Here is a 26,048-nt window from a genome sequence, read left to right as displayed (position 1 = left end):
AAATCACTATCATTATAATTTTGATTGCCTGCCATTGATGAAACGGTTTGTGTTATCATTTCATTATTCCCAACGTCATTTGTGCTTCTATCACAGATCATTCGGTAGAAAAGTTTATGTTTCAAGTTATGTTCAAGATTGAATTTTTTTGGTCTAAAGACAATAATTCTGTATCAAAATTTATTCCACACATTTCATTATTCAAAATGTTTTCTACTAGTGAGTATGAAAGTAACTTACAAGAAACATGATATCTTATAGTGGGATAACTTGGATGCTGGTAAAAAAATTCATGATCATAATGATTATGATCATTAAAAGAATCTTGTAAAATGATTTTACAAATTACAAGATAAAAATTGACATCATTAGGTGAAAAGTAATAAAATTTTAAATAATTTAAAACTTGTAAAATCTGCTGATGTTGCATAGTATGTGCTGCTACATCGATCACATTTCCATGGGACGTTATTGAAGATTCTTGACTTTGCGTAGTTTGTTGAATTGTGGTAGAAAAATCAAATGATTCACCAGTTTCAATGCTGGTATTATTATAAATAAGCGATTGCTGTAAATTTTCATCCATATTATTCATATTATTTTTATGTGAAATAGTGAGAACAGTTAAATGGAGAATAAAGAAAAAAAATTTTTTTTGGAAAAAAAAAATCCAGATATAAATAATTTGAAAAAATATTTTATACACTTTAATTGAAAAAAAAAACAAGGAGAAATATTTCCGGTGTAACGAACCGGCGTTAAGCGGAATTAAATAATTGGGAAATGATGTTTTCTACCTAGACTAATTATTTACTTACCCGTAATTCTATTATCGATTTTAGTATAGGTTACTATATATTCATACGAAAAATTAATAATAATTGAAATAAACCCGACGAATTGCAGCTTGCCTTTTCAAATCAAAAAAAGGAATATTTATCGCTTGTTTTCCTTTTTTTTTTAGTCTGCTTTTCTATCATAAGATTTTTAAATTTTTAAACTTTATTTCTTAGATCACGAGAGATATTAGAAGGGATACGTCATATGTAATAGTCATCCGCTTTGTAAAAGTTATTGGCCGACCGAAATAAAATAAACAAGCCATTTGGCGTTTTTTTTTATTAAAATTTGATATAATTAAACTTTAGATATTTATTTTACGTCATTTGGCACGTTTGCCAAAGGAAACATTTTGCTGATCTAATTGTATAATAATCACCTAAGTATAGAAATGTCTATCATAGAATACAATAAGTCCTACTTCATATTGTTTTATCGCTCCGGTTTAAATAAAATTTCGATAATTATAGGACCAAATAAAAATCTTAAAAAGGTGAAATAAAAAAAATCTTAAAAGGTGTAAATTTTAAAAAGATATACCTATTACATAAGCGTGAAATTTCTGAAACCTGTAATTTGGATATATCTCTAGTACTTATTCTCCACGACTCCGCGTGCACAAAGTCGATCTTTAACAGTTCACCTGCATATTAATAATCTTAATACATAATGTAAAAATGCGAAGTTACGTAATTACTCTGAAAATATTAACTTTGAAAAACCCTATCTTTAGAATGAATGCCCATGAAACCATGTGAAAAAACCATCGCATTTTGATCACGTGAATATTGAATTATGCAAATCGATTTCCAAATTCGATTATAAAAATTTGACTAGTTTACGATTAATTCTTCTTTGATGTTACTTTATATTTACCCTTTTTTTAGTAGCAAAACACTTAAAATTCGGACGTTTTAATTAATCTATCTAAAATCTATTTTTTTTCTTGATAATCATCGCCATTAAAGTTTCACAGAGCAATGTCAAATTTAAAAATTCATTTCACGCGTCTTGGAGATAGCATGCTAGCACGAAAAGGCAATGTATTTATTTATTTATTTATTTATTTTTGTTTACACAATACGATTGAGTTCAAATTAATATTTAGAATTTTTTTGGGAATTTTACATAAAAGTTTATCAAAAAAGATGAAAAATTGATATAAAATGAAGTACGTCAAAATTATACTTTAGGTCCGGACGAAAATCTGATCTTAAAAAGTCCTATCCAATAGAATTTCAGAAATGATAAGATTTATAACAAATATGCCGATATGCTACTGAATATACCAATATTTATTAAAAATTCTAAAATGTACCATGTAACAATGAGTGGTATTTTAACAGCTCAGATGGCACGTTTGTTCTGTATTTATTCTGTATTTACTAATTTACAGCATTATTTAAAATTTTTGTAAATATACAGTATTAAGTCTTTAGTATATAGTTTTGAATTGATGCAACACTAATAAGATAATTTTATATTATTTGACAATAAAAGAATTAATGAAAAAAAGCATTAAGAATTCTTCTAAAATTTCATTTGGGTACAAAAAAAAACATACTCTTGTTATTATTAAATTATAAAAATAAATGAAATTTCATTTTTATGCAACAAAATTTATAAATAATTTAGCCCAAGACCAGATCCTGGGATCAGGTCCAGGTCTGGACTTAATAAAACCTAAATTCTAGGACTCATTCTCTTAGGACCTGGTCCTCCATTCAATAGGACTTATCACACGACTTAGTATATTTTTCGTCCTGAGCATTTTAAAGTAAAATTTTAATCTATTTGATCGATTTAATTAATAAGACAACTAGACTTTTTAAAAAAGAATTATTGAGCATTCTTTTTATCAAAAACTGTAAAATGATCAACGTTCGTATCTTTTTCAACTGGTAAGACCTTTCTTTCTAAATACAATTTAAATGATTTAATTATTTGTTGTCATGTTTATGAAAATACAAAAAAGATTACTTTGTTTCGTGGTAATACTAAAAAGGAAAAAATATTATAGGTACTATATTTTATTAGGTGATTTCGTACCGTAATTGGAGAAAGCAATACCGGCTAAAGTTTCATACCTAAAAAACAACAAAGCACAATATCGTAACAAAATACACAAGAACAAATAAATAACACCTCAAAGCACAATACCGTAACAAATACACAAGAACATACCGTAACCAAATAAATAACACCTGCACGCGATTATAGTGAAATATTTGTCATAATGTATCGTATGTGAAACCTATTTGTCACGCCCTTATATAGTCTTTTTCGAGTATTCAGTCGGTTTATGATAGTCGAGTCAATTGACTTGGTCGATCAAGAACGAGGTTTTTTTTATTGGTAACTTAATTTGTAGCAGTCGATCCAAAAAGTTAAGTTCGTCCATATTAGCTTTATGTAGACGTTGTTTTTTTATCTAAATTGGACCACTGGTTGCTTTGTTCTTAGTTTTATATGTTTTTACTAGTACTTGACAATAGAAAGTTAAAAATTACACTTTTTTTTTGAGATCTCAATAAAAATTTTAAATATTTTTATTTAAACTGTCTAAAAATAGCATTTTCTTCTTTTATTGTATATTATTTTTATGTATTTAATAAAATTTCATATAGTTTTGAGGTATTTCAAAGCCGATCAAGTTTTTTAAAGATAGCTTTGACAAATATTGTATTTTCACATGATTATTGCCGATCTTTCATCTTAAACATGGGTTATTAGTTATTGTTGATCAGCCTGTGTAACCTATGAGCAGTGATGTGCATTTGTACTTCCAATGACATAAAAATTTGGTTGGAAGCTTCCAATCCAAATGGTTTTATTAGAAAATTATGCTTCCAATCTTTCCAAAGGTGCTTCCAATAGTGCTTCCAATATTCCAAGAGCACATCACTGCCTATGAGTTGGCCCCCGTTTATTTATCTAACCCCTAGTTACGAGACAAATTTGAAAGGAAGATTTCATAATTGAACTAATATCATGGTATTCAACAAAATCAAATGATTAATACCGATGAGTGTATTAATGTTGATTAGTTGAGACTTGAGAGCACTTAATAATAAACAATAATAATAATAAACGAGGTGCTATCAGGTCTATTTGTTCTACAGTAACGCTGGCCGTTTGATCACGTGTTCGTGCATAACTCTGCATAACTCCGGCCAAATCTGTCCGGCAAATGTCCTAACCAATAATATTTGTGTAATAATGCTAAGAAATATCAATCAATATGCTTGATTTGATACCCCTTTATTCTTCGTAATATATTGATTTTTTTCACACTTAAATAAAATGAAACGCAATTTAAAAAATTAGGATTAAATTTAATAAATTTGTTAAATTCTGATAGTTTAAGTATTATTATAAACATATAAAAGAATAAAAAGTAAAAATAGAGTTACCTTCAAAACATTCAAATGCAGTTGAAAGGCTAGTAAAGCTTTAGCCATGAAAAAAAAATTAATATAGTACTAGTAGCATAAACGGTTAAGATTTTACGTAATACAATATACGTTCATTAACCGTTAATTGACTTAATTGTTATAATTACCATGTTGTGGATCAGAACAATACTGCTGTTGTATGGCAAAATTTTAAAGGACCGTCCAAACTGGCCACTAATTATAAAGTAAATAATTAATTATGATTTCTATATTGTTATTAATATTGAGTTCATATATGCATGCATAATCGTAATGTTCGCTAATAAAATCTCGATATAAACTTTTATAATAATACCTATAGATATTACTTTACTATCAATATATGTTTTTTTGATAGTATATTACCCTATAAAAAAAGAAAATTCAGAATTTGTCCTGAAAAGTATGGAAAATATCCAGAAATTTTCGGAAACAGTCATGTTTTGGAACACTTTCCAGATGTACAAATTCCAGACATTTTCTTGACACTCCAGAATTTGTCCAGAATTTGTCCAGAATTGAGCGTCCAGAAAATGTTCCAAAATATGACTGTTTCCAAATATTTTCCGGATGCACGGAAAATTTCTGGACATTTTCCATACTTTTCAGGACAAATTCTGAATTTTCTTTTTTATAGGGTTACAATTCTTTTATTATATTATTATCATGGATTTTGATATGGTTGTGAAGATATCATGCATAAGGTTGCTTGCCGAAACCTAGGGGTTTAGGCAAGATGGCATTTCGCCGAAAAGCGAAATTCTGCCGAAACTATATTAAAGTTATATTAAAAAACTGGCGAAACTTTGGAGAAAGATGAAACTGCCGAAACTTATTATAAATGCTGAAACTGCCGAAACTCTGCCAAAACTATAATAAATCTATAGTAACTAATCGAAGGATTTTGAAGAGGTTTAGACAAGCAACCTTAATCATACATAACAATATGGTTATTGACGCAGTATTTTACATGGCTAACTCATAATATTAATATATTTCATTACAAAAGAATATTTGTCATACATTACATAATTATTGATTTTTTCATTTTAAATTAAATTAATTAATTAGTCATTTTAATATATATGTTAATATTATATTAAGCATATCAAATATTATTACAATATTCATATTAAATTTACATCAAATAAAGCATTACATAAAGCATTACACTAAGTATACTATATTCATTACTTTATCTTAAAAATTAGTCTATGAAATTTGAGATGCAATAACTCATGAACAATCTGCCTATTCTATACGAAACTCTATAGTTACCTAGTTTGCGATCAGTGCTTCTATACAAGCCTAAAATCGCAAAAAATGGATAATTAGATCCTGAGATATTTGTATTCATAGTCGGCCAAAAAAGTGCTAATTTCCAAAATCAACTACCCCAGCGTACCCTACAAAAATGTCATGAAACGGCCAGCATTAAGAAATTAATAAATTAACTATGTGACAAATAATGAGTGACAAATAGGATTTTACATCTCGAAAAAAATTCAGTCCCCAAATACTTATGAAAAATGGAAATAAGGAAGGGTGTGACGTATGTGACAAAAACAGTCACGTAATTTTTTCATGACATTTTTGTAGGATTATTTATTTATTTATTTATTTAATTTCTTAAAAAGTAGCTAGTAAACTAAGTCTATTACAAATAAAAGTAAAAGGTATTTACATATTAGAAAAAACTAATATTGTATAGATCTCAGGCTTCATCCCATATAGGACCTACTCTTTGAACGAGAGTATTCAAAAAATTAGAACTATGCTAATTAATCAAATAGGGAAGGGGAAAATAAAAAAAATAATAATTTGCATATTCTAAAACTTAATTCGTGATCCGTCTCCGAACCAGTGAAAACTACTAATAAATTTCGGGGAACTAGTTTTACAAATTAATTATAACTTAAATGGCTTTTGAGCTGATTCGCGCAGAATTTTTTTTTTTTTAAGTGTTATATAATAATGTTCTGGGTATATTGAATGATAAATTTGCATCGTCAAATATTAATATCACAAGTTTGATCAACATATACTTGCCATTTAAGGCTACGTTATTATACAAATTGGCGATATTGCCTAAAAAGTAACCAGCCAAATTTGTATTACAACCCGGCTGAAAAATAGTGTAACCAATTGCTTAAAACCGAGGGAATCAGGATCCATCAAAAATTTTTACATTGAACGATTAGTTAAAAAATTTTTTCTTTAGCGACGCTGGATTCCGGCCTTTAAAAATGCCATAATTATTCAATACAAGAGGTGTGACAATCACAAAATTGATATTTTTTTATTAAAATGTTATTTATTTGCTGGTAAATAATTTATTTAAAGGTTATAAATAAGAAAAAACAAAAAAAAAGTATTAAAATTATTTATTTCTATTAAACACAGGTCGTACTATATTGAGTGGTGTATCTAGTAATTTTGCAGTTCTTCTAAACTACTTTTCTCTAATAATTTGTAAGTTCATTTCACATTTCCTGTGTGCTATATCTATTGCTCTTATCTGAATTTCCCACTAAATTAATTAGCAAAATAATTTCCCAAAATGTATTAGTAGATTTCACTGGTTTGGAGACGGATCACGAATTAAGTTAACTAAATTAGATTAATTTACGCAAAACATCTATAATTTCCACCAAGACTTTAGATCACAATGCTTTATGGGACTTGTTTTTCTTATGCTTTTTCAGCTTGTCAGACTTTATCTCTTCTGGTTTCTTTTTTGAATTCTTAGAATTCTGTTAATTTTTGTTAGTTGATTGACTTCCTGAAGTTCATTGGTTCTTGTTGATATCATTTATCACATGACTTTGTCAGTTACATCAGAGGTTCATATCAATTCTAAGATAGCTGATCCCAAATGAATTGATTATCTAATGCGTTCTATATATCAACCCATTTTCAAAATAACCAATAAGTTTATGTTTACCCTGAACTGTTTGAATGATTTTAAAATTTTTCAATCCTTTAATTGTAGAAATGAAAGTGTGTGGATGATGATTTATCCATAAGGCTGCTAGTGTCATAAAATCTAAAATTTTTCTAATCATAGCTTAGAATTTCTCACATTGTTTTCATTCTTTGAAAGTCCACCTTGCTGGAAACTATCTTACTGGTATCCCCCTAAATCTGTTATTTACGCTGGGTTTTCATTAACTTTGAACTGCCGTGTGAACTAAATGAAGGTATTTAATTCTATCTTCAAACGAACCATCTGATATTTTCTTTGTTATTTCATTTGAATTAAAATAGGTTTTTCTTACAGAGTTAACTGTTGCAAAATATGTTCTGCTATTCAGAATACTGGGATATCATATACCAATATGTCTCTGACTCGCAATATATCATTATTGGCTGATATATGACTTGTAAATTTAGTGTTCTGCAAAAGATTTGGTCAAATTAAATTGATTTGGATTTGATTTGATTTAATAATTTTTGATTCACAAATCAAATCTGAATCAAATCCAAATCAAATTCAAATCAAATTTGAGTCAAATTACTAAATCAAATTGAATTAATTTGAATTATTTAAATTAAATTCAAATCAAATTCAGATTGAATCAAATCAAATTGAATCAAATTTCAAATCAAATCAAATTAATTCAAATTATTCAAATTGGATTTAAATCAAGTTTGAATCAAATCAAATCAAATTAAATCAAATCACAAATTAGATTTGAATGATTTGATCAAGTTTAGATTCAATTTGATTCAAATTTGATTCAAATTGAATCAATTCCAAACCTAACTAAATTCGATTTGATTCAATCTATGTGGAACACTACCTGTAATAACTTAATTAATGAGATTTTTATTTGACTTCTTATTTTTATTCAAAGACTTTGTCAAATTGGTTGTACTTTCTCCAGTATTTATTTAGCCTGCAACTGAAGCTTAGCAATTTCTGATTATACAATTATTTCAATTGGTGTGATTTCCATATCAGAAAAATTGATATATGATTGAGATTCAGAGGCTTTCATAATCAGCTAATTCATATTAAAATCTTGATCTTCAGAAGAATGATTGTCATCATCAAATGTTTTCATTATTTCATCAATTTCATCTGAATCTACATCAGAAGTAATTATAGAATCACATTGGGGTTTTTTAGACTTTTTTTTTTTTATTTTTTTTAAACTTTTTGCTTGATTTTTCTGATAGTTTTACCATATGATCATCTAGTGCTTCTCACCTTCATTATGTCTGTAAAGTAGTTTTTGTCATATCAAAACCATCTATAGCAGGACACATAGCAATATGAAGAAAAAATGTAAAACTTTCTGAAGATATTTCATAATGCAGAGCCCTTTTTTTCAACTGTTTATATCTGTATCCTTTAGACTAAAATTAGCATGTAATATATTATGTTAAACTTCTATATCTTGGTTGGTAAAGAATAAAGTATATAGACTTTTACAATACTGCATAAAGTGGTAATATACAGTATATCAAAAAATGAGGAGGGAACTCTTCCCGCTGATCATTCGGACCAAAAATTTCAGGACGAAAAAATGGCAGAAGAGTTCAAAAGTGCTTATGGAAATTTATTAATTTACGCATTTCAACATCACCAACTGTATATTCAGTCTTTTCTGAGCATTTTGATATGGAGTTTAGACGAAGTTTGCTAGAAGGTCTCAAATTTTTTCAACCAAAAATTTATTTCTCACTGTCAACTTAATGGTAATGATCCAAAAATGCCAAGGAGGGCTGGGTGTTGCTCCAAATAAAATTTTGCCAGTGGGCGATAATAGAGGCTTGGAAAAATAAAAAGAAGTAGGCCTTTGGATATTGAAGAAGTTTTTGGATAGCTCTTGGAAATATTGGTTTCTTGGGAATTTTTCATCGCAAAATTTTTCGTCGGCGCAGCAAAAATTTTAGCACGTGGATGGATATAAAAGTAGTAACAGAAGATTCAGTGAGAAACCAATTGGATTGCAAGGAAATGAGGTGATTTACTTGGGAACAAATTGCGGCAACAAATTTAGCCGAGGAAGAGATCAGCCATATCTGCAGTAATCACGTGAGAGAAGAGATGATGATTCTAGTTTTGACTTGGACGGTAGCAATGTAAATAAATGTAGACAAACACTTGTTTTGTTCAAAGAAATACAAAAAGCTAACGTTAGGCAAGTCATGTGAATGGAAAAGGGAACTATGGAGAATGGGAAAGGTAAAAGGTAACTATGGAGAACACGCTTTTCGGGAAGAAGGACGCTCCACTGCGGGGCCTAGCCAACTCTACGGGGGAAAATGCTCTTTTTGGGAAGATGAACGTTTCATTGTGGGGTCTAGCCAACTCTGCGGTGACTGCTTGTATGTTTTGAAAGAGTGAGTCAGATTAGATAGGGTGTTAGGAAGACGTTTTAGTTTGGTTTTGAATCAGAGTAGTTTTTGTCATTTTGTTTTTCTTTTGAGAAGTGTGAAATGCGTAAGGAAGGAGGTTGTTATTAATAAAGTATCTATATGTGGGGAGTTCGATGAAGTTTAACATTGGCGCAAACTCTTGGTTAAAAATTTGTCAAACCAGGCGTAAAAATAGCTAGTGTTAAATTTTACATGTTCTTTTGTTTTATTGAGTTTAGTTTTAGTGTTTCTTGTTGTATGTTTTTGTTTTGTTTGTGTTTTTGTAGATAGATACTTTATTAGCAGATGCATCGTCGTAACGAACATGATGCACTGTTTCAGCGATCATCATGTTATTAATAAAGTTAAACGTTTAAAAAAAAAAAAAAAAAAGTAATATACAGTATATATATATCTATATATCTTATATCTTATCTTATATATTAAAAAACACTGCAATCACGTGGGCGTTATGTTTAGATTAACCATATAAATAAGTCATTTGAATTGTGTAACCCTACTCCTATTCGTCGCTACTGTTACACAAGACCAAAAAAGGGAAATTTTATTTCTGGCAAAAAACTGAAATTTTGGGTTACACAGAATTCCATAAAAGGAAATTTACAGTTACGCGGATTTCCAAAAAAGGAAATTTTATCTTCTGTTACTTTTCAGAGAAATTAAAAAAATTGTGTTGCTCAAATTTCCCAAAAAGGAAATTCTTTGCAGATCTTTTAATTCTGGCCGGAATTATGCCATTTTAATACATATTAACCGTTGTCGTAGACAACGGGTATTTCTAAAAAATTCAGATTTATCGCCTGATCCAATAGGAATCTTATTTTTGGCTATTTGTATTTTTCTACTATTTTCCATATATATATATATATATAGATAAAAAACTTGAGTAAAAAATTTTTATTTTTACTGCGGAATTGTTATGTTTTTTAGGAATTTGGTTCTTTTTTTTTTACATTTTTGTGCATTTAAACAATTTGCATACACTTTATCACATGTATATTTTATTTTTTATTTTTAGAAAACAGAAAAGCGAAACGGTAGATTCAATTACGCGGACAACATAAAATGAGTCTATAAGTAATTCTATCACTACACGTCAAGCCACCCCGAAGCGTGACGAATTCTGTCCTTTATGGATATAGGTGAACACGAGTCAGAACCAAGAACTTTCCCAAGAACACCCGCCTAATAGCACTAACAAAACCGTAAAAAAATAAAAATAAACTATCTAATGTCAAAGACATATTTAAGAAAACTATTTTGTAAAATAGAAAATAAATCTATATTATTGAACCCTATATTATCCCTATAAGTAGTCCAATATCCTGAATGTAGATAATTACTTGTCGTCCAGCGAATATGGGCGTGATTATTATAAAAGCCACCGTCCCTATAATAAGGAGTTGTGGCAACGTGTCGATGGTTATAGTGTCGACGTGGAGATGAATTGTGAGCAGAAACGTCTGGAGCAGGAGGAGGAGGAGCTCTTTTCTTTTGTCGTTGTCTATAAAATCTCTTTTTGTTTTTGGTAATGAATAGAGTACTTTCCCATTGTTTAATTAAGGAAGTACGACGTGTCCAAATAAGTATATCAATTGAAGACATCAAGGTCGAAAAAAATTTCAAAAATAAAGAAAATCGTAATTTTTTATCTTTAATATAAATATAAAAAATTTTTGTGAGGTCACTCGGGACCAAATGGTGTATAAGTAAATATCCTGGATGTGATTGTGGTAAAACACCATCAAAGGTCGCATTAAAAAGAGAAGAACTACGTATAGTATCATCCAAATCAAAATTTTCATCTTTGGTATTCGTTATAATAAGTTCATGTAAATCATGAGCAGCTTGTATTAATATACTATTGATTTGACTTGAGTGTTCCTTGCACAAGCCCATGTGTATATTATCATCGTGAGCATTAGCGCATTCAATATATGGTATACTGCCAAGAGGGTATAGACGAGGGTAATTATGTTGTTATATATCAATCGTTGGATATATGAAATTACATTTTTTAATTCTGTTTCCTTGTTGTTTAGAAAGTTTGGTGCTACACGGAGCATCCTGATCATTAGAATTTAACCATTCTTTGGTGAAAGTCCAATCTATATCACCATCTATAATTTGTTGCTTGATAGGAGATAGTGCTTTATTATTGACCATCGAATTGAATATTAAAGGTTGAATAACATTATCCGCCTATTTTCTAACGTTGCGATCAACAACATGTAAGCGATTCCAAGAAATAAAACCTAAGCTCTGTTTAGAAAAAAATTTATGATTAACAATAATAGGCTCAATAATATGAGCACCAGCTTTTGCTAGTAGGTCTGCTTCATCATTATAAGGGTTGTTACTATGGTCGGAAACTTTATGTAAGGTGACCAAAAGGTGTTTTTCACTAATTAAGAGAAAAATTAAATCCCATACTAAAAAATTTGGTTGCTTCAATTTTTGTCGTGGACTAACAATGCCTGATTGCATGCGCGTGTTAAAAATATTAATACAGTTGGCTGAATCAGTGTAAATATTGATTCTATAATTAAAAGGAGATACAATAAGTGCCGTGAGTATACCCATACTTTCACTTTTGGAAGAGGAAGGGAAAAAGACAGTAGATCCTTTGAAATTGACTCGCGGTATAAAAGGTTGAACCTGGGTCCATCCATATCCACTAATACTATGGGTTGTACCAATATGCTGGACGGAACCATCTGTATAAAATGTTAATAAATTTTCTAATTCTAGTTTTTTGGCACAAGATTTTAATTCTATTTTAAGATCTGGGTGACAAATTAAAGCGTGGTCAATATGGTTATCTATATTATTCGAAGGTAAAGAAGTATATGGTGTAAGAGTAACGTCCAAAGGACGTTGTGAAGGATTATTTAAAGGAGATTTATCTATTTTTGTAAAATGTTCATACGCAATATGTCTAAGAGTATGGAAAGGTTTCGTAGCTACGACGAAAATTTGATGATTATAAAATTCTAAAAGCGATTTATATTCAGAAGAGGATTTTTTAAAAATATTAAACAACAATAATTTTTGTGTTCTTATTGCAATAACGCATGTTGGACGAGTGTCGTGTGGATAATAGGAGTGTAAGAGGCAGCCCTTGCACGCAACAAGTCCAAGTAGTTGTTTTTTAGGTGTTAAATTATTATCATAATGGGTTTGTTGGGGTATAAAATGTTGTAAATAAGAAATAGAAGTTGAATGATCTGTGTCTTGTGATAAAGTTTTACCAAAAATTACTTGTTTTTGTACATTATTCCAATGTATTGACCATTGTGATTTAGGTGTCGTAATAGCTGGCATAGTTGGAGGGGATTTGTGTGTTCTACTAATGTCGCACACAACATCGTTAAGAGGGTGGATTAAACGTAAATTATTACTAAGTACATAATTGTCCGTTAATTTCTTATACCACGCCGAGATTGGACCGCTGTAATTGTTGTTATTATTTCTTTTTACATCAGGCCATGAAAGTAAGTAATTTCCATCTGATGAAACGACTTGATCCATATAAATAATATTTTTGGCTTTTAGAGATTGGATGTCAGCGATAGAAAGATCTGACATATAATCTCGTATAGGGGTATTACCTCCTAAAATGTTAATATCAAATGTGAAATTAATTGAAAATCCATAATGATTAAGCAAACCTAACGCTTTAGTTAGGTAGGTAGGCTTTGCGATATGGTCTATATATGTGTTAATGTTGGACGGAATAGTAGGATACCAGATCTCTGACAGCGTGTTGTATACTTTCTGAATCGCTATTTCTCGAAGAACCGGTGTATTAAAAAGTGCACCTAAAATGTTAAGTTGTGATTTCATTTGTATATCAAAAAAATTATTAATAGATTGAAACATATGATTATAAATAATATTATCCGCCGTATTCGACGGAAGGTTCAAACGTTGTTTGAATAATCTTTTTAATGGTCCCATTAAAGACTGACATTGTTTTAAATTAAGGATCGTATGTTGGAAAATATATTCCAATTTTGGTATAACTATTTTGTTAATAATATATTGTATATGGTGATGTGTCAATTTTTTGTTTTTCATAATATTGTAATGAGCCATCACTATTTGTTTGCCCTTTTGTATCATTTGTGTGTGTTTATCTAATGCATTGATATATAAGCCTAAAATACGTTCGCCTTTATTGCGAAACGTGATGGGCGCTTCATATGGTCGGTTGTTGATTGTAAGGATGATATTCGATTGTTTGATGGAGCGGTCATTTGTTAAAATTTTATATTTGTCCATATTAACTTTAATATTATTAAGATCGTAAAAGGAATTGGCTATTGATAATTTTTCTTCAATTTGTGATTGTGAAGAGCCAAACCACGTAGTGTCGTCTAAATAGCCCACTACAGAGATATCAAAAGTATGAATGATATCATTATCTTTGTGTTGACAATTTTTCTTTTGTGTCGCAAAGGTAGAGTAATGCAAATGGGTCAATTGATTGATACGATGAAATATCGGATCGTAATATATGTTCCATAGGAGTGGTGAAATAACTTCACCTTGGTCGATGCCTTGGAGAACTGTATAAGATGGCAACAAACCATTCGTGGTTATGATTTCATTATATCTGTCTGTGAACAAATTAAGAAAAAAAGTAGTGATTATATCAGGAATTTTTAGACGTTCTAGCGCCAACTTCAATAATCGTAAATCAACGCGATCGTATGCTTTTGATAAATCTTGTAATACGATCCAGATGGGTTTTTTCTTAATACGAGCGTGTTCTATTAGATGTTGTATAATCATGAGTGATTCTAAAGTTGATTGCCCCAAGACGCCCGCTTTATTGTTAAATTGTAAAATTGGGTGTTTAGAAAGCGTATGGTTTAACCTTGTTGAAATAATGTTGACTAATAATTTCCTGGGGGTTTCCAAGAGAGTGATAGGCCTTGTATTGGTTAATTTGCAATTCCAATCGTGTGGTTTTAGTATCAGAAAAAGTAAAGCGTGTTTCCAGTTATCTGGAATCACTTTAAGTGTTATACAGGCGTTAAATATTGTAACGAGGATCTTTAAAGTATCCTCATATAAATGTATGATGTCTTCGTATGTGATTTTGGAAGGACCTGGTGCTTTGTTGTTATTCAATTTTTTGAAAATGGAGGAAAGGTCCATTAAAGTGATCGGTTCAACTAAATTATTCCACCATTCTTCTTTGATGTTCTGTAAAGTAGGATCATAATGATCTTTCCAATCTTGTGGTAGGGAATCTAAATTCCTAATATCCTTTTCATTTGGAGGCCCCGCTTGATGTTGGAAATGTTTGACGGCTTCTTTTTCTATAATTTCTGGGTTGTTAGTAAATATATAGTCACCTTTGTCGTCAACAAATGAAAGTCTATCAAGCACAATGCGACGTGGTTTACGATTTAAAATGGAATTAATCATTTTGGTTTGATCATGTTGTAAGTTGTCATTACGTTCTATAACATAAGAACTTATTTTGTCTGAAAGATATTTATCATACACAGATTTGTAAGCGGTCTTCATTGTATGATATAATCGGTAAATTTCATCCTTTGTTGATACAAAATTATCAGGAGTGACAGTTGATGGTAAAATAATTGATAAATTGTTGAAGTCTAATAAGACTTTAAGGCGAGGGAGGTATTTCATCCATCCTTCGTAATAGGTGTCTCATATATATTGTGGAATGTTGTGTATAGTTGTTAATGTGGGTGTGAAATTTAATTTAAAACGGATTTTGATATGTTTCAAATTTAAGAACTGTTTCACTTGATATAAAAGAATCACGTGATTATTCATCTGTCGTAATTCAAGGGGCAAATCTGGGTTTGATGATGTGTTTGAGTTGATAGATTTTTGTGGTATAATATCCTCTTTGAGTTCGATTAATGTCTTCTCGAAGAGATCCCATTGCTTTATCACATGTATATGTATGAATAAATGTTAATCCTATTCTATGGCCATCCTTAACCTGATCCACCGGTCCAGATGCTTATTCTGGACCAGTCAACTTTTGATTGGCTAATCAGCCCTTTTATTACATAACTCCGGCATAATTTATTTTATCTCTTACTCTTTCTATCTTTCACTCTTTCTCTATTCTTTTTTGTGGTATGTTGGTACTTAGTATTTCATATTTCATTTCAGTTTGTATATTTTAATTTTAATTGTATTTATTGTAGTTTTATGATAATACTAAATGTTTTTTATTTTCTTTTTGAAGAGTTTTATGATATATTGATATTATTCTGGAAATCAAGTGTTTTTTTTTTAAGTTTTGGGGTTAAGCAAAGTTGTTCAAAAAAGGTTGTAAATTACACATTTATAACAAAACTTTTAAAGCTAATATAATACTATTACTTTGTACTTTTGTTTTGATATTAACGTTAAAATAATTTTAATAATAAAATTACAGTAAAAAATAATGTAAAGACCTTTTTTATAAAGTTATATATGCAATTTTACTTATTTATTAATAAAGTTTAATAAAATGCATACCAAAATACAAATTTTAAATAACATATTACTTTAAAACGGTAGTATTAAATGCTTTAAAAAAAGGCATTTCGTAACTTTTTTTTTAAAAAAAACGCGAATTGTTTTTTTTTCCAAGACAAATGTTACACAAAACAATCTCATCCAATTAGATTTGCTGGTCCAGGATAAGCATCTGGACCGTGGCCCAGGATAAGGATGCTCCTATTCTATATACACTAACACGTGATCACTTTACAATTGTGTTACATTTGAAAGTGTGTGCAAATTGTTTTGAATGCCATTTTTGTAGGATATGCTTGAGTAAATCTCCAAATCAAACTACGCCACAAATCACGTGATTTTTTGATATGCGAATTTTAAGCTTTAAATGCATGAAGTCAAAGAAACTTTAATTCAATTCTTCTTTTTTTTCATCTTCCTTCTTCCTTTTACTTTTTTTTCTGTCTCCCTTTCTTCCAGGACCCAGAAATATATATAAAAGGGTCAGGTTTGAGTTTGCGTATTTTGAACTAAAAAATCATGAAAATCTTTCCTTTTTTAGATAATTTTTGATAATTCCAGTCAGAATATTATTTCCTATTATAGTAACCGACTGACATTATCATAATTCCGGCCCTGAAAAAATGCGTACAGCTCATAGTAAAAAATTTTTTCATCACCTGACCCCTATATATATATTTCTGGGTCCTTTTCTTCCCTTTCTTTACCCTACTAGTCAAAATAAGAATATTCGACCTTTTAGCAATTTGGCCTATATTCAGCCAAAATTAAAATTATTCAATCTCAATTAGTAATATTCTGTTTGTGTATTATTATTTTTTTGTTACACATACCAGATACAGATAATCCTATCTATTATCTGATCTTTTTTTAAAAAAACTTTTTTCTCTCGTTCCCCTTTCCTTTTCGCTTCCTCTTTCCTTTCCCTTTTCCCTTTCCTTCGCCTTCGTCTTTCTTTTAAAAATCTGAATATTTTATATTTTTTAGGCAGTTCTTTCATTCTCTCTTTCAATCTGGGACGCAAAATCTTGGTAAGTTTTTCAGTTTTTTTTCTTTAATTGTTACAAACAGCTAATAGTTCGTTCTCTTTTTTTTTCAGGTGGTTCTTTCAAATATGGGATTTTGGTAAGGAAATTTTAGTTTTTTCTTTTCTTTATTTTAATTCTTTTTGTGAAATGTTCACTAACGTTTCATTTTCTTTCATTTAAATGGCCAGAAGATGCTTAGAAATTTGGTGGAAAACAAACTTCTCTTTAATTTCTCTAATGAAACGTTCACCACCAACATTTCATTTTTTTTTAGGCGGCCAGAAGTCTCTTTGGATCGGCAAGTAAAAACGAAGGTTTTGTCTTTATTTTCATTTTATTATTTTTTTTAATGAACTTTAATAACAATTCGTTTTTCCGTTTTTAGGCAGTATGGCTCTTATGGACGCAGGATTTTGGTGAGTGTATTGTTTTTTAATTTCTTTATTATATCTTTAAAGGTTACTAATTTCTTTTTTTTTCTTTTTTTTTAGACGACCTGAATGTGTTGTACAGGTAAGTTTCTAGAAAATACATTTTTTAACTTTTTTTTGTTTTTTTTTTGTAGGGAAATCAACTCCAATATGAGTACCGGAATCCAGTTAAATTTCGAAAAAAAAAATTGAAACTTGAAAATGAAAGTTTTTTTAAACTTTTTTTCTTGTTTTTTGTAGGGACTTCGACTCAGAGACTGGCAGTTCACTGAGAAATGGATAAACATTATACACTACTATGCCTCAAACATCAAGCGTCAATCCGAGATATTTTACTTAAACACGCCAACCATTCTAGCTAATTTATTAATTGATAACGCTTCAAATACTCTTACTTTTGACTTAGTTGAACGTGTCAACAAATTAGATTTATTCTCCGGTTACACTTACCGTTGACTCAAGCACATTCTTGATTTCTATTAATCTTCAATTTGATCCCAGTAGAACTCACGTCTATTTTTACAATTACATTGGACAAGAACGTACGCGTACTCCATTGATATTACAATTATTTCATCATTTCAAACGTTGGGGAAAATCAATTGGAGTTAATAAACGAAAAAAACGCAACTATCATTAAATTTACCGCTCGTCACACGATAGATAACCGGGATCTCTCAATCACGCTCAAGCCAACACAATTGACCAAGGCACATTTCGCACGCCAGAAAGCACACTCCATATTATAAAATTAATCCTCGTTTGGACCAAACTGCTCATATCCGATGGACCTCTTCTAATTTCTTAGGTGCATGACAATCTCATAAGGATATATTAGTACTTTTTGAAAATATAGATTTAATAGATATTTCCTTTTAATTCTGTTTTAGTTCTTTTATTATTAGATAGTTTCTTTTTTTCTTGATGTTTATAATGGCTTTTAAACCTATAAAAATTAACATTGCTTAAACGAACTAAATAAATTCTTATCTATAAAATAATATACAGATAGTGTGAAACAAAAAAAATTGACTCGTCAATAATGAATTAATTCTGATTATTCGAAAGCTTAAAACAGAGCTTTTTACTAATATAATATTTAATAAATTAATAGGAATCCTTTACCATTTCTCTCAATTAAGCTGATATGAGTGATATCGTTTTCTCATTGATCGAGTTTAACCAAAAAACTCTTTAAGAAGTTTCTCCTACCCTTTAATCATATAATCTTTTTCTACGTTATGTTTGACGAAAAGATCTGAAACAAACATTTTCTTGAAAAATTTTTTTTGCAAGCCGACTCGTAGCTAGTTGTTGTCTTATTGAAATTTCCATCTTCTCCCAATCATTCTTCAAACTACTACAGAATTCAACATAAAATTTTGCATCTGTCATTTGTATAAAACGAAGCAAACATGTTGTTACATTAAAAAAAAAATACACTCCATGTCAAGATTTTTTTGTCGATTTTCAGTTGATCTAAAATCCTTATATAAATATTTAATTGTTTTCCTAAATAACTGAAACGCTGTTTCAACGTAATTCTCTCACGGTTAATTAAATGATTTTTATACCATTCGATACGTTTTGCTTTGAAATACTGTAAGCATTGGTGTCCCAATTTTATAGCCAAGCTCCTTTAGCCGCCTTCTCACAACTTTGTAAGGCACATTTGACAATTTTCTAGCCAAAGTACGTAAATATAGTGAATTATTTTAACGAATATGCCGTTTAAGGACATGTTAATGATTCGTATTTTGTTTGGCCGACTATTTCCTCTTCTGTGCATCATGCCTTAATATTATAACAGTTATGATGAATTTCTTTTTTTTTAAAAAAAATAGCTTGGAGTCGCTTATTTTGTAAACAAGAATTTTAAACAAACGAAACGACAGAAAACAATAGTATGATGATCAATGATTGGATAATTTACACTTTACTACAATTTAGACGACATTAGCTTGTTATGCATATCAGATAACCCCTGAAGTTTGTACTACATATACTAACATAACCTGTCAATGTTAAATTAAGATTAGTTGTAGTGAACAACTATATAAACAAAATGATTATATAATATAAATAATATCAGATATAATATAAATAATATAATATAAGTAGATAACTCCTACATTATTTACACATGAAAATCTATTCTTATCGATTATGCACATTTAATGTAGCCATTAAAGTTTTAGTACGTATATGATTAAAATATGCTTAACGGAAATATAAAAAGGCCAAACGGCTGTATCATCATTTAACATCATTTAACATCATATCTATAAAATTACGCGCATTATTATCTCATCATCTTATTCATCATATTGATATTATTAAATATTATGCTAAATATATATTATATATTAAGAACACCTCTTAATTATAACTTTGATTGATACTATGATACTATGAATATATAAAAAACGTTAAACTTTTTAAGTATTTAAAAATAGTAAAGATTAACAGATAATCGAAACTTTAATCTATTTTTATTAAAACAATAAAGCAAGATAGTTCATTCAATATTATCAATGATAACAATATGGGCTAAGATAACATTGTCTTTTGAAGATATAAAATAAACAGATTATGTTATTGTATCACAGATAATATTCCCACGTTTTTATTTTGACGTATATTCATACAATTTAGCATAGATTGATACTCTTGATAAAAATGAGTAAATTGATATAGTTTTTAGTAAAACGCGGAACTTTTCCATTTTCAGTTAAAAATAGATTTAAATTTTGATTTTTATTCGGCGTGAACGAAAAGTTGTCAAATTAATCTTAATTAATTTTTGTTGAAAATTCTTAAAAAATTGTGTGGAATACATAATTAATTACATAACAACACCCGAAGAGAATTTACCATAAATGTTAATATTAATATTACGATTTTAGTTTGTGATTTTGTGATATTTCACGAACGAAAAAATAAACGAATAAAACGAAATTCGGAGGAACAAAGGAAAGGAATTTCCGGTATAACGAACCGGCGTTAAACGGAAATAAAGGTATTTTCGATAAAGGCCAATTTTCTCTTACCGTAATTTTACTAACGACAGTATTTGTATTCATGCAAAAGATGAATGATAAACGAATTTGCGATACGATAAACGATCTCTTTTTACATTTTTCCATATAGAAAAGGTTCCGAAAAATTTAATGGTCGACTGTAGTATATAGCTTTTTCATGACATGGTAAAATGTTAAAATGTAATTGTTCTAAATTTGAAAATTTAATTTCTTCAGCAATGTCAAATTGATTTGATAATTCGGATGGATCAGGATCGTCGCATATTGCCGTGACCCAATTTCCTAAGCATTCGTAAAGTTGAGATGCTGTTGGTCTATTGGATGAATCAGCATCTAAACATTGTAACATTAATCTAGCGAAAACAGGCGGAGTTCCACTGACTATATTCGGTCTGGTTCCTGAACAAATCTCTTGTATAAGTTGTGAATCATGAGGTCTATCACAATAAGGGCGTACACCAGCTGATAACATCCACATGATCATGCCGAAGCTATATATGTCAGACTCTTTAGTTAATGTATACCCATTAAATATTTCAGGAGCAACGAAAGGTATAACTCCGTAAATTTGTTTATAAGATGTTTGTTTGTCAACATGACCGTGTATTCCCGTGTCTGCAATTTTAGTATCTATTGAATCCATTTCGTTCTCAACTAGTATATTCCCTCCGTGCAAATTTCCATGAATGAGATCACGTTCATGAATAAAATTAAGACCAGCTGATATTGCCCATAACATATCTACGATATCTCTCCAGCAAAGGACTCCCATGGATTCGTCAAGATACGAATATAAATTTCCATTTTCATAATATCTCATAACGAACATGTAACACGATGTCGGATCTTTAGTCATGCCAAAATAATCTGCAAGTGATCCACTTTGTAAACATTTATAATATCTATATAACTTTTTGGTTAAACAAATTTTTAGCCCAAATTATGCCAATTAGATTTATAATTAAGTTTGACCAATAATAAAAATTTTCAGCCATTTGGCGTTTTTATTTACATACTTACTTGATTTACGAACTCTTGATTTATGTTCTGGGAATTATCTAATCGCTTTAGGATGACTTTAATTGGACCATTACGAGTCCATACTTCAGCTTCTTCGTCCAGATTCCAACTTGGGCCTTCCATCCATATTGCAGAATAAATTGAGCTAGAAGCACCTCGTTTATTAGTATTCTCAACTAAATCGAATTGATTAAAATCAATCCACTCAAGGTAGTCCGTACTGTCATTTGCATTTAATTGAGTATACTGAATGAATTCATCTATCATAGAGTTTCCGCTGGTCCAACTATAAAATTTTCCTTTCAAATTTGAAATATCGCAAATTTTACACCATGCAGCGGAAGTTCGTTGACTTCTACAATCTGGACAATTCCCATATGATAGAGCTTTATTATTTGCACTATTTATAGCGAAATCCCGAGACCCGGAGGCCGGGTCTGACAAACGCACGACCTCCAGCTTATTTGCTTTTTCTTTTATTTGCTTTTTTGGAAAATTTGCTTTTATTATTTTTTTTTCTCCGAAAAAAAAATAATAAAAGGGGGGCTCTGGAAGCCGCGACATTCTATCATAAAGCATTTATATTAGATATGTTAGCAGAAAAAAAAAAGTTTGATTAGTTTATTTGAGTACAATAAGTCTGTATTTCATATTGTTTTTTATCGCAGTTTAAATAAGATTTCTATAATTATGACAAATAAATCTAAAGGGTGTATGTAATAATAATAAAAAAAATCTTTAAAGGTGTAACATTGCAACGAGATTTGCTTCTTGCATGACATATAAGTGCATGAGTTCTGGCGAAATTTCTGAAACCTGTAATTGGGATAATCTTAATACATAATGTATAAATGCGAAATTACGTAATTGCCTCTGAAAATATTTTACATTAACTACTTTAACTACGAAAAAACTATCTTTAGGAATAATGCCCATGAAACCATGTGAAATAGCAACATTTTTTTAACGTCAAGAATGCCACGAGGTAATCGCATTTTGATCGCATTTTTACATGTGAATATTGAATGAACAAGGTTTTTTAAACAATAACGCAATTAATGATTAATCAATTTCCAAAGATTTCCAAATTCGACTATTTCAGTTGTCAAAAATAAAAGATTTTCCGAAAATACGTAACTAAAATTATTTAGCTTATGATTAATTCTTGTTCTTTATTGTTTATTTAATACTTTATGTTTACCATTTTTTAGGTAGCAAAAGCACTTAAAATTCGAAACGTTTTTAATTTATTATATCAATCTATTTTTTTTTTTTGATAATCATCGCCATCTTGATATCTTGAAGTTTCACAGAAATTCGCATCACATTACATGAGCAGCGAGAAAAAAAAGAATATTGTATCTAAGATGTCGTGTAAATTTATCGCAGCACAAAATTTTAAAAATTTATTACACGCGTCTCGGAAATAGCGATAAGCGAGATACGAAATTATAATTTTTTCTTTTGATTTTTCAACTGTTACATTACAAGCTAGCACGAAAGGCAATTATTTATTATTTATTTATTTATTTATTTTTTTTTGTTTACATAACACAATTGAGTTAAAATTAATGTTTCGAATTTTTGGGAATTTTACGTGGCTGTTTTTTGTGTTTTTATCAAAAAGGTGAAAAAATAAAGTATGTCAAAATTATATTATTGAATTTTACTTAAGGATAATACTTCGGAGCATTAATTGTTATCAGTGAATTGCGTAAACCTTATATGTCGTATTTTTCTGTGTTCTATGAACAACCTTAATTTAATTTATAAAGGTTTCGGGAAATTCCAGAAAAAGAATTTTATTAGATACATAATAAACTTAAATATTAGTATTATTTATTTCATGGGGGAATAATAGGGTTTTTCCCCCTTCCCATGAAAAAAATGGGTAATCCCCTGGAGCGTGTCACTCATTAACTATTTTACGGCTGATTTCATAATGTACGGGACACTTAGCAAATTTTAAAGAACTCGGAAATATTCGGTAAAGCTCACAATAGGATAAAATTATACCACCATTCTCGGAATAGTACTCCAAAATTAGCGTATAATTTTTATTTTATATATCAAGCTTTACCGAATACTTCCGAGTTCTTTAAAATTTGTTAAGTGTCCCGTACATTATGAAATCAGCTGTAAACTAAAAGTAGTAATTTCCCGGCTATCTATATGGGGCCCGGGAAATAAGTAAACGAAGATTCCCGGTCATTTACAAACTCAGCTAATCACTCGCAATTTTTAAAAATTAGTATGAGGTGATCATGGGTGACACTTAGTGCGACAGGGGATTACAGACGAATCAAGCTAAAATTATTAATGCTGTACACAAATGCCAATTTATTATCTGCATAGTTAAGAAACATGTGTTTTATAGTATATGTTGCACGTAATTTGATTTTGTATCCACAAGATTTAGAGTATCCGCTTTCGAGGAAAAAAAAAATAATTTGTTATCCTGCTTAAGCATACCGAAATTTGGTAATATTCCAAATATTTGATATCGGGACCCACGCATACACTATTAGCTCTATGTATCTTTTCAGGGCCAAAATTTCGTAATGCCGCCTGGAATTATCAAAAAAGGAATGATCTACACGACTCACTTGATCGAATTTCGATCATTTTGGCCAAAATTAACGCCAAAATGATCGACACTCCGATCATCAAGTGAGCTAAATCCGTGAACGCCAAGGAACGTGCAATGCATTCCGAATCATCCCGAATCATCGTTTCTACTTACAATAAGATAAAGTTATTATTTGATATAAATTAATTAAGGTTAAATACTTTTTAACTCTATGATGATAATCCTCCCGTTTACTAATGTGACTATATAGGTTTAATATTGCTGTATTCCCTTTTACATATAATTCGGCAAAAGTCATCATAATTGCCGAATAATCTGACGAAAATTCATTCATAAATATTTACTTGCAAAAGAATCTTGTGCTGAAATTTATCTTGTCTTTACGGAATGAAGGTTGTTGTGGTTCGATAAATTGATAAAGTGATAACTCGTATTATTAATAATATGTATACGAAAACGTAACGGATTATCTTATTTATTTTAATTTCTTTAGATATTCTTGATTTAGTACTATCTCGATATCATTTCACTGACTGTATTGTTGGAAATATAAATATATGAGAATTCCAATAGGAACTTCTATTCCACTAAAAAGGAATGAAATATCAGAGAAATTAAAAATTATATTTAAATTTGTAATTATTGCATGAAATATTTTCCGTTACGCCAACCTTCCAAAAAACAAATTCATTATCATTTACAGTATGCATCAATGGTACTTTTGTAAATAATGTTATTATAAATTTATATGAGCCAAATTAAACTCAAATTAAATTTCCAAGCTTAATAGTTTTTATAGTTGAACAATTAATGCATGATATCTACAATACGGGACTCCCCAAGATAAATTCTCATTTCATATCTTATAATGAGCATGCAACATGATGTCAAATCTTTAGTTATGCTAAAACAATCTGCAAAGAAATTATTGACAAAATTTTTATAACCAAAATAAAAATTCTCAGCCCATTAGTGTTGGACTTGTAATAAACCATGTGATTGATGATCTACAATCACGTTATATTTTGCTGCGCCATTCGTTAAGCTAATTTCATTCAAGCCACTGAACTATTATCAGTAGCGTAGTTTTACTGTTAAAATAGTGCTAAGGGTGAGGTCCTCATATTGGGATGAAAATCTAGTTCTTGATACCAGATAGTTCACTTTGTTCATTCATATAACTATAATTGTATTAGGCATGATTTACCACTCTTTAGAATAAAATAAAATAAAGCCACTGAACTAGTATTATATAAATATCCTTTAATCCAATCAAAGCTTCTCAGCATTATTCCTTAAAAAATACTTCCATCACATCCTGCTGAATATAGAAATGCTGACGAACTTTTCAAATATGTTCAACATTTGCAAAATCTCAAAGCTACGTACTGTATTAGTCGACATGATGAATTGCTTTCATCATCAGATTTGATAGGGTATAGATCTGTGAAATTATACATATCGTATAGTTCCGAAATTAAGCAACCTTTTTTTATTATAGAGTTGCTTAATTTCGGGGTAGTTTTTTTTTTGAATAAAAATCCGAAAAATCCGAAAAATCCGAAGAAAACTGTGCATTTAAATGATCAAATATATGATCTGTACAATATTGTGATCTATAAATCAGCCGCGCATTCTTGTTTCTCATGTTTCAGTTAAAATTTACTACACAGTATGCCACAAAAAAAGAGAAGACATATTAGCACCATTAGAGAAATAGTTGTTAAGAATTACTGTAATTTGGAACAATTTGCATAATT

At 29.7% G+C, this 26,048-nt stretch overlaps 5 protein-coding genes across 6 annotated transcripts; 1 reads left to right on the top strand and 4 right to left on the bottom strand.

Moving 5' to 3' along the window:
• Positions 1–121: 121 nt before the first annotated feature.
• Positions 122–595, bottom strand: OCT59_028161 (uncharacterized protein; the record flags this gene model as incomplete). Its single annotated transcript, XM_025331421.2, has 1 exon — positions 122–595. One exon carries the CDS (start codon positions 593–595, stop codon positions 122–124), a length of 474 nt encoding a protein of 157 aa, XP_025187940.2.
• Positions 596–10,886: 10,291 nt separating this feature from the next.
• OCT59_028160 (uncharacterized protein) lies at positions 10,887–11,828 on the bottom strand (the record flags this gene model as incomplete). The annotated part of the gene is made up of 2 exons (XM_066147111.1): positions 10,887–11,509; positions 11,675–11,828. The coding sequence occupies 2 exons, from the start codon at positions 11,826–11,828 to the stop codon at positions 10,887–10,889; spliced, it is 777 nt and encodes a 258-aa protein (XP_065993858.1).
• Positions 11,829–12,553: 725 nt separating this feature from the next.
• Positions 12,554–15,329, bottom strand: OCT59_028159 (uncharacterized protein; the record flags this gene model as incomplete). 2 transcript variants are annotated; one of them, XM_066147109.1, is made up of 3 exons in its annotated part: positions 12,554–12,568; positions 12,924–14,053; positions 14,429–15,329. In XM_066147109.1, the coding sequence occupies 3 exons, from the start codon at positions 15,327–15,329 to the stop codon at positions 12,554–12,556; spliced, it is 2,046 nt and encodes a 681-aa protein (XP_065993856.1). The 2 variants fall into 2 exon arrangements, with proteins under 2 accessions (XP_065993856.1, XP_065993857.1); XM_066147110.1 differs by lacking the exons at positions 12,554–12,568; positions 12,924–14,053 and having other exon boundaries at positions 14,524–14,601; positions 14,685–15,329.
• A 1,141-nt stretch (positions 15,330–16,470) lies between these two features.
• OCT59_028158 (uncharacterized protein) lies at positions 16,471–17,920 on the top strand (the record flags this gene model as incomplete). Its single annotated transcript, XM_066147108.1, has 8 exons — positions 16,471–16,478; positions 17,166–17,209; positions 17,278–17,303; positions 17,395–17,520; positions 17,592–17,622; positions 17,698–17,719; positions 17,772–17,804; positions 17,878–17,920. 8 exons carry the CDS (start codon positions 16,471–16,473, stop codon positions 17,918–17,920), a joined length of 333 nt encoding a protein of 110 aa, XP_065993855.1.
• Positions 17,921–20,363: 2,443 nt separating this feature from the next.
• OCT59_028157 (uncharacterized protein) lies at positions 20,364–22,277 on the bottom strand (the record flags this gene model as incomplete). The annotated part of the gene is made up of 2 exons (XM_025313160.2): positions 20,364–21,588; positions 21,699–22,277. The coding sequence occupies 2 exons, from the start codon at positions 22,275–22,277 to the stop codon at positions 20,770–20,772; spliced, it is 1,398 nt and encodes a 465-aa protein (XP_025187939.2). The 3' UTR covers positions 20,364–20,769.
• Positions 22,278–26,048: the final 3,771 nt, after the last annotated feature.

This window comes from Rhizophagus irregularis, chromosome 8 (assembly GCF_026210795.1).
Source record: "Rhizophagus irregularis chromosome 8, complete sequence".
In the NCBI taxonomy this organism is placed as follows: domain Eukaryota; kingdom Fungi; phylum Glomeromycota; class Glomeromycetes; order Glomerales; family Glomeraceae; genus Rhizophagus; species Rhizophagus irregularis.
This window is presented reverse-complemented; position numbering and strand designations above follow the sequence as displayed.